The 15,076-nt window shown below is 44.3% G+C and overlaps 1 protein-coding gene across 2 annotated transcripts in view; it reads left to right on the forward strand.

The window, feature by feature from the left end:
* The window catches only part of LOC133417725 (zinc finger MIZ domain-containing protein 1-like), an 85,800-nt gene that overhangs the window by 48,086 nt on the left and 22,638 nt on the right, over positions 1–15,076 (forward strand). For both annotated transcript variants that reach the window (XM_061705762.1, XM_061705763.1), the window contains 3 exons: positions 5,670–5,788; positions 8,576–8,689; positions 10,462–10,567. In XM_061705762.1, the coding sequence (XP_061561746.1) occupies positions 5,720–5,788; positions 8,576–8,689; positions 10,462–10,567 (289 nt within the window). In that variant the 5' untranslated portion in view covers positions 5,670–5,719. The remainder of the gene's footprint in view (positions 1–5,669; positions 5,789–8,575; positions 8,690–10,461; positions 10,568–15,076) is intronic.

A 15,076-nucleotide genomic window follows, 5' to 3' on the forward strand; every position in this document is an offset into this window, starting at 1 on the left:
ATAGTCACATAAAATCAAATCATTACAAATAAAATGATATACGGCATATAAAATACAATAACAGACTTTGACATATAAATTGAAGTAGAATGAAATAAAATAATTCGATCAAATTTGATGTCATATAATAAAGTGAAATGAAGCCAATTAAAAAAATTAAAGGTACAGTAAACAAAGTCGCGTAAAAAAAGGCCAATTGAATAAATAAATAAAATACATTTAATTGCAAATGAAATATAATCAGCAAATAAAATTAACCAATTAAGTAAAGACATAAAATACAATAAAATGTCAAATGAATATATAGTCAGAATAAAGTAGCAGTCAACAAATAAAGAAAATAATGAGAAAATAAAATAAAATATTTAAAAAACAGATACAATTTAAATTTGACGAATAAAATCAGATAAAACTTAAATCCTGTATGTGCAAAAAATCTGGAGGCAAATCTAGTCCAATAAAGTCAACAAATTGCATAAATGAATAAAGTGGAATAAATGAACAACATGCTGCCGACTAAAAGAGATTTTTTTTTTTTTTTTTGTCCAATTAGAAAAACTGACGATTGATTTTTGAAATTTGAAATCCAAGCAGATTGTGTGGGACTATTTTTGGGGAGCTCCAGGCTAAAGTAGCTTTTTGCTTCCACCTCCTACGGTGGCTCATCTGTTTGTGACCCCCCCCCCACTTGCCCCTCTCCCCTCACCCATTTTGCTATTAGTGTGAGGGCTGGAAGCAAATTAAAAGAGTAGCTGTTTGCTGTGGGGGAGGAGGGGTTGAGGGTGAAGCAGGATGGACCACCTTCTCCCCCATGCGAGATGATGATGGTGTGCTGGTGCTGGTGGGAGGGGCTATGTGAAGCGTTACACTTGGTTGGAGAGGACATATTGCTTTGGCCCCTCTTGTTTTCCTTGCCTAGTAATCGTGTGTGTGTGTGTGTGTGTGTGTTGTGGAGGTACCCACCACCACGAAGCCCCCCCCACCCCACCGCTGCTGTGCTCCCTTCGCTTTTGCAATCACGCTGCAGATGTGCGTGATGGCTGAACAATCTCTGGTGCGCTTCCGAACGTGTGGGGCTCCCGCAGGAATTTTGGGAGGGGTCTCTTATGTGAGAGAGGGGGCGGGGTCAGGGATGGGGGGCCGGGGTGTAGTGGAGATCAGTGAAGCGTGCCCTCGCTCACATTTTGCCACTGCACACCCAACCGCATGAAATAAATCCATTCCCTGGCCTGTTAAGGAGCCGTGTGGGGAAGTGGGAGTGTGCATACGTGGGGGGCACGGGGGTGCCCGGGCTCATATTATCCTCTGTGCCAGCTCTGCAAGGAGCCCGCTGGGGATTAGGGCACATTCTGTGAGGCAACAATGGAAGTCATCCACATTTCCATCCTCCTTTTGCCGCTTCTCCCGCACGGAACAAACGCAGCCTTGTCCCTCGAGCGGGCACCTGGAGGAGGACGAGGCGCACACATCCCCCGCGCCCCCACCCGCCATAAGTGTCCCGTCTAAACGGCCCCCACCCCCACACGCTTCCACTCGGCTTGCTCAAACGTCAGCACAATGGTAACTTAATTCAAGGCCAGCTTGGAGGTTGTTTACACGTTGACGCTTTTTTCAAGTGACGATGGCTCAAAAGCACAAATCGGCGCTTGAAAACGCAAAATGTTGAAAAGCCCTTTTTGAAGTATCCAATTTCACTAAATTGCTCGGAAAATTGCGATTTATCTCTTACAAATAAATTAGTTTGGGTCTTATTCTTTTTAACGGTTGTAATGTTTTAGGCTAGTAAGCATTTATTTTCACTCAAAACCCCACGATATGGCAAATATACGATATACCGAGGGAACACGATTCAATCCATTTCGCTTACGTGAGTTTTGTGAATCAGATTCCAGTTTTTCATCTGTCAATATGGATGGAAATTCCTTTAATCCCCTCGAGCACCCCGGAAAAACGTCGTCTTGGTGTTTTCTCAAATCGTCGCTTCGCTGAAGCTCCGCACATTTACATACTTTGGTTTACTTCTCGCAGCTTTATGCGGGTGATGTTCTACGCCGTCGACAGCGGTGGGAAGAGTTTCGCAACTGACTCCGTAAACCGCAGTAATATTAATCATTCTTTGGGTAGGATCAAGAATTTATGTCCATTGTGAGATTCATTATATTGTTTGTGTTCAAATATCTGTTGCTTAACGCTGCTACGGTGATGCTATTCGTTAGCCCGTCTATGGTGTTTTACATTGTGTGTTAGCATTAAGCTGACAGAAGCCAAAGTGGCGATGTCGTTTGAAATGCACAATATGAGCTTCAATTGGTTTTACGATGAGTTCGAACGTAAACTTCGACTGGGAGCGGGCTGCGTTTAGCGCCACCGCTCGCCGGCGACAAAATCAGCCTAATGACGGCTCGTATCTCAAAAAGATCGTGAGTCGGGTCGGTCGCATCTCAAGGCGTCATCAGCGCACGAAGATTATCTGACCTTTCCGTTTTACTTGCCCGAACATCAGAGTAGGGAAAGAGGGCATCCCGTCGACGTTCGCCTAATGAAAGGCGAGCGCAGTTTGGGAGAAACGAGATATCGCGACGGTGCGGATTAGTCCTCAGTTGCGTCTCGCTGGCCTCCATTCGACGGACGGCGGCGCCTTGAGCCACGCGTCTCCACGTGGCGCCGGCCGGGGCCGCCTCGCCTCCCTCCCGTTCAATTGTGTCAGCTAGCGCTCGCGTGTGTTGCTTGAGCCGCTATTGCGGAGGTGTATCGATCACCCCGCGCTGTTGCCGTGGCGCACGTTAGGAGTGACGCAGGGGCCGTTAGGCTATCGTGAGCTTGGCACGGCGCTCCTTACAACGTGTGTGCGCGCTTGCATATTTTCTTTTTTGTCACGTGAAATTGCTTTGTATTTTTCCTAATATTTTTCAGGAGGTATTTTTTTCATTTTTTGTCGATTATTTCTGTATTTTTGTCTAATATGTGTCATCATATTACTTTCCAATAATTACTGGTTATTTTTCAAATTGATTTCCTTTTTCCCCCTCTAATCATTGTGTTTATGTCTAATATTTAGTATTTCCTAACATTTCTTGTCCCAATCATTTATTTTGGGACTTAATCAGAATCCGTTTCTTGCCGTTTTCAGTGAAAGTTACATTCACGACTAGGAATTTTTCTGGGTGCGACGTAAAACATAGATGGTAGTAATAAAAATGAAAATAAAAACAACAATAGACTAAGAAGAAGGAAAATAAATAATGTGCAATCAGCAAGGGGGGAGGTGTCTATTTGAAAAGAGGCGTCCATTTTTAGGGGAGGTGTTGATTGGAGAGGAGGGGTTTATTTGCACTTTGCATTTGTTTGAGGGGGTGGTGTCTATTTGAGAGTTAGGCCTTTATTGGAGGGGGAGGCATTTATTTTTGGAGTAGGCATGTATTTGAAGACCAGGTGTTTATTTGAGTGGCATATGTACATTTCAGGAGGAGGCGTCCATTTGAGAGGGGGGGGGGGCATCTATTTGGGGAGGAGCCGTGGATTTGAGGGGGAGGCATTTATTGGAGGAGGAGGCGTTCATTTGAGTGTGAGGCGTTGTCTTGTCCTTTTAAGTGGCTCAATTAGCGGCACTTCAAAGAGCTGCACGCGGAAGCAAAGTGGCGGGGCCTCCGATAACTCAGCGCGAAGAGGCCAGGCATGCGGAGAGCGAAGGGAGGCGGCGGCGGCGGAGGCGGCTCGGGTTATGAACCGGCAGGCGCGAGGATTTGCCGCGCTTGTTTAAAAGGCTTAAAGCGACGCCTCTCCAACGTCATCGCCATCACCAGCGCCACCGTGCGGCAGGCCGGGGGAGAGGGAGCCACCTGCTGGCTGGATTAGAGAAGCGCCCGGGGCACGACCCGGATCAATTCTTGGACAAAAATGCTCGGCATCAACGCTTGACGACATAAACATTTTGAAATGACTTTCAACAATAAACAACTTTGATTCTTCGTAGTTACATGAGCGAAACAGTCTTTTTGTAACAATACTTTTAGAATTATCTGCTGTAATATTTAGCAAGCGGGAAGTAACGGCAGGAGTCCTCTGTATTATGAATAATAATTCATACATACATTATTAAAGTACAAAATAGAATTGAAAATACATCCTAAAAAAAAATGACAAAATGAAATTCAATTTCAATTCAATGATAAAATGATCCAAATAATTGAGGTTTGTATTATATATATCCCTCTATAATATTTTTGGAACTTTCTGGCTGTGTGCGGTAATGGACGCCAAGATGGAAGCACACCCCCGTTGCGCTGAAAAGATGTTATTATGCGCGACATATACTGTCGTAGCCAGGGTTGTTTACTCAACTGCAGAGTGTACCGGTCGGTGCGCTATTGGCAAAGTGTTTTTTTCTGAAAATACATATATTCTATGAAATTGAGAAAAAAAACCACACTTTTTTTTTTATTTTTTTTATTTTGTCCATTTTATTTTCCGTTTTATTTCATTTCATATTTTTCATTTTTTTCAAATATTGTTCTACTTTTTCTACCGTTTTGTTTGTTTTTATATATTTTATTATGTTTTATCCAATAAGTTTGTATTTTCAAATTTTTTATGTCTAGTTCTAATCATTTCTGCTATTCTTTTTTTTATCCATTTATTTTTAGTATTTCATCTAATTTTTCTAAAAAACTAAAATTCCTATATTCTATTTTATGCTAACATTTGTGCACTGTATTTTGGCTATTATTTTCGTATTTTGTTTGTGATTTTCTAATTGTTTTGTTGTATTTTCGAATATTTGTCAAATATTTTGTAGCTTTTCTGGATGCCTCTTTTTGAGTAATAGTTTGTATTTTTCAGCTAATTTGGTCATTTCGTCTATATAGTATTGAAATTGTCTACTACTGCAGTAGTTTTTTTGTAATATTTTGTTATATTTTTTCATATTTCCTTTCCTTCATTTTGTAATCTACTGTAAATAATTTGTATTTTTAGAAAAATGTGTCTATTTTCCATCCAATATTCTTGGATTTGTGCCTATTATTTAGTTCTTTTTGTCATATTGGTATTTTTCTCCATTTTTCGGTGTTTGTATATTTTTCATGTAATATTTGTAATTGTCATCATCTACTTCAGAATGTTTGCCTATTTGTTAAACATTTATTTGTCATCCAATGTTCGAGTGTTTTTATAGATTTATATTTTATCCTTGGTATTTTTTTAATAATAGTTTTCTACTTTTCTTTATATTTTTCTACTTTTGTGTCTAATAGTATGTTGTTTCGGCTCACATTTTCTACTTCTTTTTGTTGTCTTTGTAAGTTTTTTTGTTTCTTTTTTGTTCTTATGATTAGTTTTTTTTTCTTATAGTGTACTTTTTTTTCCCCAGAAAGTGTGCGCTTTTCGAATGGTCTCATATTTATTCTCTCATGTGTACTTTGAAAATGTAATATTTCCCTATGTTTTGAATCCATGTTTTATTTCTTTGGCTAATATTTGTTGCCATTTCATGTCCTATTTCTTGCGTGCTTGGAGAAGGGCGGGGGGGGGGGGCGAGGCCTCGTTTAGCGGGCGCCACAGTAGCTAAGAGGGACGTCGTCGTCCGCGCTCGCTCGTCACCCGCCCGACCGCTAGCTCCCGTCCCCCGTCGCGCGCATGTGACAACACTGTGCGCGTTGTTTGTGTTTCAGCTCGATGGCCGGCAGGTAGAGCGCGAGGAGGCTAACGAGGGACAATCAACATGAACTCCATTCCGTCCATGGACAGACACATCCAGCAGACCAATGACCGGCTGCAGTGTATCAAACAGGTGAGCTGTGGCGCACGGAAAAGCCGCCTAATTTATTCGTGTCGAGGGAGTGATGTGCACCCCCGAAAATAGGAACATGTTTGGAATAAGAAAAATAGCACAAAACGGTATCGTACTGTATGAAAACATATGCGGTGGCCGGACCGCGAATAGCGAAAACCCGCGGATAATTGACACCCATTAGAATTGTATTGAATTATTATGATTATTTTTTTTAAACCCCAAAATTCTTTGAGCGAGCGGGGATAAACCGCCGCTATGCGTTTACGGGGATGGTTCCAACGCCAAAAAGAAAAAGAAGAAATACTGTAGTTATAACAAAGTAGAATGTAAGGAAATAAAGTTATTCCTTCATTGGGACATTATTATTATTATTATTATTTTCCCCCACTTCAATTTCACTGTACTCCCGCTTCAGTATCGTGCGTGTCGTAGAAGTGCTACTTCGCCAAGTCGACTGTGCACATTTTGCTGATGTTTTTCTATAATTTCAAGTACGGCTGCAACTAGCCATTATTTTAATAATTGATTGATCAGTCAATGAGTTTTTTGATTCATCAATGAATCAGATTTTAAAAAACAAAACAAAAAAAAAACTCTTTTAATATGGAAATTAAAAAATGTTTTTCACCCGATTATTCAAAAATAGGACATGATTTGAAATTGACAGTGCAGAAAATGTACAAACAAAAATATGACAACAAAATTATGATTCAGTTCCTGGTTTGGTGTGTAACATCCATCAGAAAATGTGCAAAAACGTTGACCATTGTTTTCCAAAGTCAAAGCAGATGTTTGATTTACTGTGAAATTCAAAGCTGAAATTTAGAGGATTTGGACAAGTAAAAGAAATGTCTTTGAACGACTGATCGTTTGGAGACTATGGAGAAATAGTTATACAATCCATTTTTGCCGCTCTCATGTCAAACATTGATTCCATGCAATTCATCCATTTCTTCTCAGCACTTTGTTTGCACCCATAGTTTAAAAAAACCCCAAAACATTTGACAAGTATGGGAAATTGCGAGCACAAAACACAACACTTTGCTTCTGAGGTAACCATGTAAAGTGATGGTGGGCACACGTGTGAAGTTTGCTGGCGCCCTCTGGTGGCCGAGTGTCTGAAACACAAAAGAATCGACCGATTGTAAACTCGAGGCACTCGTCGGACACCCCGACGTCCAGGTTGTTCGTGTGTAAATGTGTGCGGCAGGTTAAGCGAATGAACCCCGATGAGGCCAAAATGGAAACAAACACCGTGTTAGCGTCTTTTGCCAATTAGCTCGATCCGTCGCGCGTGTTAAACGATTTAGCGTGTGGGATCATTTCACAACAATCGAGGTTATGGTTTTTTCTTTGGGGGGGGGGGGGGGGCGCATAATACATAATCTGCCAATGAGATCATCGGCGACCCGTCTATTCGCCTTCCTCGCACACAAAGATGAGCATCAGGGGAGATCGGAACAATTAACTCGCTGTCTTTTGCGCCCCCCCATCCCCCCGCACATTGTGCCGCATCAAGCCGTTCAAATAATTAAGGAACGACTGCCAGCCAGTCCAGCTGTTGGCTTTCAGTCACAGTGTTTGGAATCCAAATCAAGCCTGGCTCATTGTGTGTCACAAACTGTGAGAGGTGACACGCCAGCCTAAGTAGCCCCCGTAGCCCCCCCCCCCCCAAAAAAAACAAAAAAAAAACAAAAGAAAAACCTCTCGGTCTGGGGGACAAATTGATTTTGTTGCGGTGATGATGAATTAGCGCCGAGCAGGATGATAAAATGGAGGAAATTGGAATCTGTCAGCCTGATTGAATCACGCGCTCCGACGCGAAATCAGAAATCATTACGCTGCTAATTTCTCCATGCTGCTGAATTACGCTAATTCAATTTTTAAACATGACTTGAGGTCATTTAAATGACGGAATCGCAGCAGTGGCGGCACGTGGGAGAATTTAGTCGGCTTTGTACGAAACGCTCTTTTTGTGTGTGTTTAATGTGTGTGTGTGTTTTTTTTTGTTATTGTTTGTCTTTATGTATGCGGTATAAATTCCATTTCTGGTTCCAGGATTATCCTACATCCCACAAATGAATCTACAAAAAAGGCTAATTAACTAATTTGTCTGTTGTATTTTGTAATTATTTTTATTTTATTATTTTAATGAAATCATTTTCAATGAGATTATAACAAAGACATAGACGTTTAATGTTAGTTTCATTACATCTATTTAATTATTTATTGAATTTCCATTCAATTAAAAACGACACTAGCATTTTTATTTAACTGTTAGGATTTATATTCTATTATAACTTATACAATCATTTTATTTTATTATTTTCATTTAATGCTCACTTAAAAACATTTTATTTTATTGTTTTCTTGTTGGTTTATTTTAAATTATTTTGTTATAGTTTATTATAGGTATTTTATGGTATTTCATGTATTTATTTCCATTTATTTCAAATGAAATAAATGAACTACCATTTCCTCGCATGATTATTTTGACCTTTTTGTTCATTTATTTAACGTGATTAATTTTGTCCATATGTATAAAGTTCCCATTTTCCAGCGAATATGAAGTTAGCTGTGCAGAAACTCCACTCTTGCTACGCTAGTAAATGATCCACAAATAAATGCTCAAGTCATCTGACGACATTTTGTGATTTCATTGGCCCGTATGCATAAGTTAAAAGTTCCATTTCTAGTCCTACTGTATGTGATTCCTTGCTTTTCTCGAACTTTTGGGAAGCATTTTATTTAAATGTTGTTGTTTTTTTCCCCCACCCTCCGCAGCACTTACAAAATCCGGCCAATTTCCAAACGGCGGCGACCGAGTTGCTGGACTGGTGCGGCGACCCCCGAGCCTTCCAGCGTCCCTTCGAGCAAAGCCTGATGGGATGTCTGACGGTAAGCCGCCGCCCCCCCGCGCGCGCGCGCACACACACACACACACACACACACACACACCCCTTCCCGAAAAAGAGCGGCTGTGGCGCCCCCTCTCAGCGCTCGAGTGCAAAATAAAGTCCTCAAAGCACAAAGCGACGAGTGGCGGAATAAAGGAAGTCGACTTTGAAAGCTTGCTGATTCATTGAGTAATCAGCATCGCAAGACGTCTGAGGAAGAAGCGAGCTGCGGACGATTTGCATACTCGGACGCCGTTTGTTGACAAGAGTAGCTTGAAAAAGTAAGTGAAGGCCACATATGGGAACCCTCGAGAACTTCTTTCCAAAGCCTCCTTTAAAACTCTTCAAACTGCTCCAAACTACTTCAGCGTGGCATATATTAAAAAAAAATACAAATAAAAAATCGATTCGAGTGAAGTCCTTTCAAGCCTTTATTGCATGTGTTTATAAAGCCAAGTAGGGATTGAGCAACTGAAAATATTTTGTTTTGTTGAATATAATGTGGCAGTAACAATAACATTTAAGACTATTTAATAAGTACATTCCTTGAATGAAAGTCGAGTCAAAGTTGATTCATCGATATTTTTTCAGCACGGTACGGCGGTCCGCCACAAATAGAGGTGTCACAATTACTCGATTAATTGATTGATATATCAGACGTTTAAAGTCATTGTCCAAATTCTCGGAATTTCAGCCTCTCACTTTCTGTCGTCCTTCATGGAAGCAGATGGATTTTCTCCCAAATCAGACATTTGCAAAGACCAAAGCACAAACTGAATCGTAATCATGTTTATTTTCTGCACTTGTCGATTTCAAATGGTATTTAATGTTCAAACTGATCAACTTGATCAAGTTGAGGAAGTCTCATCAAAGGCGTGTTTGGAACATCCCACAGGCGAACGGGCTCATTGGGAACGGGCGGGAATTGCTCCGTCGTTCCCGAGCAAAGATGGGGCGAGGTTCACCTCTTTGTGAACAAGCGTGTGAGAAAAAACGTACAATTGCAAGGGATTGAGGGATTTCATCATCTCCGGTCCATGATACCGTCAAAAGGTTCCGAGAATCTGGCGAAATCACCGCATGGAAGCGGCGAGGCCCAAAACCGACACGGAACGCCCGTGACCTTCGATCCCTCAGGTGGCGCTGCGTCAAAAACCGACAACGATGTGTAAAGGATAACACCGCGTGGGCTCAGTTCCCGAACGTTTATTGAATGCTAAACATGAGCCTGTCCCGGCGTTTTGGGAACGACGTGCTGCAGCCGTCAAATTCCAAGTTTGCTAAAAACGAGCAAGTGGATCGGTTTGAACATGACGCGTCTTGTCTTTGTCGTGTATTCAGCGAAATATAGGTTGAAGATGATTTGCAAATCATTGTATTCTGTTTAGATTTCCGTGTAACACAACGTGCCAACGTCTTTGCAATCGGGGTTGTACACATTAGGAAAGCGCTCCGCTGAAACATTCTCAGATTCACAACGGAATTTTTGCTTTGCGCTCACATGCAGTAAGGACACGCTGTCATCCACTCGATACAAATGCGTCTTTCAGAATATTATGTGAGCGTACGTGTGTCAAGATTTTCAGCTTTTGCGCGTGAGAGGATTTCACTTGTGACGAGAGCGCTTCGGTCGTGTGGTTTGACCGTCGGCAGTTCTGGATTTGAATTTCGGGTTTCGTTTTCATGTTGCGGACGGATGAATTTTTGGAAAGTTTGATGTGAAAAGCGTGGGACTCAGCGGCGGTGTCCCGCCTTTCCTCCCCCCCCGTTCAGGTGGTGAGCCGCGTGGCAGCGCAGCAGGGCTTCGACTTGGACCTCGGCTACCGACTCCTGGCCGTGTGCGCCGCCAACCGGGACAAGTTCACGCCAAAGTCGGCAGGTAAGAACGGCGGTTTTTATCGTTTCCGAGAAGCGCCGCCGCCGCCGTCCGTCCGTCTTCGCCGACACCGGCCTTTAAAAAAGATGCGACCGCATCGGCCGCGATGAGATTCATCATCCCGGGGAAAAGCTTGCTGTCGCGTGTCGCTAATGAAGACGTAGAGGCTGTCGGCGGCAGGCCGGTTCCCCGGGATTTGCTTCTGGCCCCCTTTACAGTTGTTTGATATTTGAGTTTTCCCTTTTGTTTAGATTTTTTCAAATACTGATTGACAGCTCATCCCGGAGGTTACGCGAGGCCTCGATTCACTCTATGCTAGCCCAAATGAACTTTGGCTGCCGGTTTTGCGACGTGACGTGAAATCGAATCTCCTGACGTTTTTGTGGGTTTCGATCCTTGATTTTCTGCCGGGACTCAACGGTAGTCGTTTGGGGAGGATCCCGGTGTGCGACACAAACACAACGATGTGCTCCCATATGCATGACAACGGTGTAACAACCGCAGGGCTGACTTCTTGCAGAATGGCAAATAATGACATCATAATAATATACGTGACAATAGGCAACCCGTTCAAGTCTGCCGTTGACCTAATGTTAGCTTATAATGTGCGGTGAACTTTTGTGATGCGTCACTGGTGTAACTGGGAAAATTGTGTTTTTTGAGTATTGTCCCCCTCGTGGTTTTTTTGTTTTTTCTTTTCGCGTGTCCTGAGCGATCCGTTGGCTTCCTTTTGTGCTGCTGACCACGTACGCTGTATTTCCGACACGCGCGCTAATTAGAGAGCTCTCCGACGGCCGACGTGTCATCGCGGTGTCGGTTTGGAGTTGGGTCATTGATATCGCCCCCTTTTGTCAGCGTTAGGGCCCAGCGGCCCGCCACCAGTGAGGGGCCCCCTTTGCGCGGGTTGCTGACAGCCACATGTTGTCGTCGTGCCGTTTGATCGATGTCAGCCGTCCTCCGGGGCCCCCCTTCGGCTCGGGGCCCTCGACGGCCGCCTGTCTCGCCTACTCTGCCGCGACGCGTCCGGGTGGGAGTAAGTCGCGCGTCGTCGCTCTCGGGCGGAATCCTCGCATCTCCAAAGTCGCTACTTCTCAGCAAATTCAAAGAAAATGCATCGTCAACACCACATCATTCTAGTTGGTATATAATATACCCGTTGTGCGCCAACATCAAAATCATCTTTAAATGCTAAAACACAGCTAATCTAGTGGTTTAATAAAACAGTGCAGAATCGCCGCCACGCCGCCGTCCACATCAAAGTCTGTGCTCACGCCGACGTCGCCCTGACCAGACAAAAAGCTTTAAATACTTCACAAAAGCAAACGACTGTGGTTACATCACCATCGCAAAGGTCTTCGAGCCATGAGTGATGCAATGAATAAAACGATGAGCTGGCGAAGCGGTGCATAAGGGAAATTCACGTGTGCACAATTTACCTGCGAGGCTGACCAGTTCCTTCTGCAACAAAGCAGCACAGCTATCCATTTTGAACAAAACAGGCTTGCTCGGATGTAGCTAACTTTTCACTCGTTATTGTCTTAAAAAAAAAAAAAAAAAAAATCTAGATTTTCAATCTTGAGGCGACATAATGTCACTTGGCTCCCGCAAAGGCGGAGTTTTAGGACACTAGTCAGACATTAGAAGTGTCTAACATCGTTAATTGATTTGCTATCGAGCTATTATAACACTTTCAAATGGTTCATAATGCGTAAAAATAATAGACGACATGAGGACACAACAATAGTATCAATAGGTGGAGAAAATAGGAAATTGACCATAATTGGACAGACGGGGTTACCGCCCAACAGTGACGATAAATAAGTAAAGGCTTCCGGCGCGTCGTTTGCCTTTATGCTCGAGCGCACTTTGGAAAACGTACCGCAGTTCACCTCCAAGTCGGAGGTGTCGCGACGGCTGGTGTTGGCTAGGACGCCGCAGGGTGGCGTTTGCTCTGCATTCTTCGGGCATTTCCGCTAGCCGTTTTTCCTTTCCTTTCAGTAACAAGGAACAACGCGACAACAACGGCCACCCCACGGTGGAACGGTGTCTGCTCGGACAAATGGACCTGGATGACCAGACGATACGTTTAACGGTGCAGCAAAATCCGTCGAGAAATCGGCGGCGTAGGTGCCATGCGGAACCGAGGGGCACGCCGAGTACGTCGTCGCAGCGTGTGGCTAAAACGGACCAATCGGAAGAGGCGTTCGACGCGCAGCAACAATTTTTGCCGTGTGCGCGGCAAGCTACGCGGACGGGCCGCGCGGGTCAATGCGTCGGTCACGTGACGCAACGCGAGCGCGGGAGTATAAAGAGGCCTCGAGCCTCAATCTCAACCGTCAAGCTTCACGCTCGTCGCGAGGGTTAGCGGCAGAGTCGAGTCGAGCGCCATCTTCATTTTAAGCAAGTCAAAAGTCGAGTCACACCATCTTGTGCGGTCACAGCGCATATACGAACATCAGTCACTTTTTCTCTTCGGCAAGTCCGGCTCGAGTCACGTGAGTCGAGTCAGGCCATGTGGAATCGAGTCATGTGACTTGACTCGAGTCCCCCACTTCTCACAAGCACGTCCGTGCGAATGTGTATCGCGAATCGGCGGTGGTTTACAGAACACGGTGGGCGAGTGGTTAGCGCGTCCGCCTCTCACTTCTAAGGTTGGGGGTTCAAATCCGGAATCCGGCCGTCCTGTTTAAAAGCGAGCGTGTTTGCCCGCGCGAGCCTGCGTAGGTTTTCTCCGGGTTCGGGAGGCCCTCGTCAAGGCGCCGCTGTGGCAGCCAGGGAAACGGCCCTTCACCCGCTCTTCCCCCGCAGGCCTCAGGGCCAGGACCCGTCCCCCTGACATTCAGCGGGGCCGTTGCCGAGCGACCCGAGTCACGCGACGGCATCCAGAAACGCGCCGGCCGCTCGACTGACGGCGGCGGGGGTGTCGAAACGTTTTTGCCACCGAGGACAGAAAAATTGAAGGGTACGGGGGGCCCGCTTGTTTATCCGACACACTGAATCCAAACCGTTGAGCAAAGTAAACAAGCAATTCTATCGTTAAAGAATGACTGCTTCCAGCTCAGCTTTCTGCAAATAGTTCAGGACTCTGGCGTGATCGCAGGAAACGAGAATGTAAAAGCTGACGACAACTCATGTAAGAGTTGGGAAGCTGCTATTTTGCAAATTAGAGCTCTGTCTTCAAAACGGCTTGATTTTAGTAAATAAAGTCAACGTATGACTATTTTCAGTTCTTAAAACCCATGAAATGTCTTGAAACTTTCTTGTCCGTAATAATTTGGAACAGTGTGCATTTTAAGGTTTGTATTTTTTCCCAAAAAGACGTTTTTCATTTGTTCGGAAACATTCCAAGAAAGCTGGAGCAGTTGATATCTTGAAAGTTTTGCTGGCTGTCAAATCACGGAAAAATACCATTTGAAAATCAGTGTCAAAGAAAGAGGAGACTCTCTTTCACCAGAAAAAAAGTTCCGTTCTTCACGAATCGGCAGTGGATCACGGGTCGTTCCACCAAAAACATCAGTTTCTGACCCCAAAAGCGGAGAAAACGAGCTTTTGGAAACATGTCGAGCAGAATGCAGAGCGACTTTGCCGTTAATATTGCTTGCTTTTGTGACGCCCCAAACTATAAAACAACAAAGCAAGACCGAGAAAGCACTGGTGATGTCAAAATCACCATTTATTGACAGACACACGATGAAGCAACGCTGACTCAGCGCATGGGTCGAGTTGAACGGCGGTGGCTTTTTTTTTTTTGTTTGTTTGTTTTTACATGCCGTTTGCCACTCCCTCCACGAATTGCGTGCTCTTTTCTCATGATGGCGACACATTCTCCGTTTATACCGTACACACTGGATACGTACTCTGTCGGAGCGCGAGGATCCTAAAGTTGTCCGACTTTCGACGTTGTTGGCGTTTCCCGCCCTCGTAAGACGAGAGTCACCGCTTCATCTTTACCTTCAACTCAAAAGCCGCGCTGATATCGAATTCAAAGTGCGCCGCCGTCGAGTCTATCCGTTTTTAATACGTAAGATCGTAAGTAATGACGAAATGCATTGGAAGGCACCAATTAAAAATGTAAAGCGAGTATGTGGCCCCTGACTTGGCCCAACCTTGGTGTAGCCCTATTTTCTTTTTCTCCAAAGTTGCAACCCACAAGCGACGCTAGTGGGTGGACATTAGCCCCGCTAAATGAATTTCAGCTTCTGTTTGAAGCGTTCCGTTGCAATTCTGTCGAGTCTTCGGAATCAGCCGGAGAAATCGATGCTCGCGTATTCCTTCGTTGCGGAAAAGCCCGTCTGAGGCCGTCGTCCGCTGCTCGGACGTGCACGACTTGTGGAAATAAACGTCGATCTTGGCAAAAACTCGATTTGAACCGCGACGAAGCGAGCGCGTTTTCCTGGCGATGCGTGTTGTACTTAAGCGTAATTGCTTTTTACCGTTGAATGGAGCTTCGCCTGACAAGAGCAGAAAAGGCGGCGGTGTAATTTAGTAGGTTGAACAAGCGATAGCTTGAAT

The sequence above is a fragment of the Phycodurus eques genome, chromosome 19 (assembly GCF_024500275.1).
Source record: "Phycodurus eques isolate BA_2022a chromosome 19, UOR_Pequ_1.1, whole genome shotgun sequence".
Classification (NCBI taxonomy): Eukaryota; Metazoa; Chordata; class Actinopteri; order Syngnathiformes; family Syngnathidae; genus Phycodurus; species Phycodurus eques.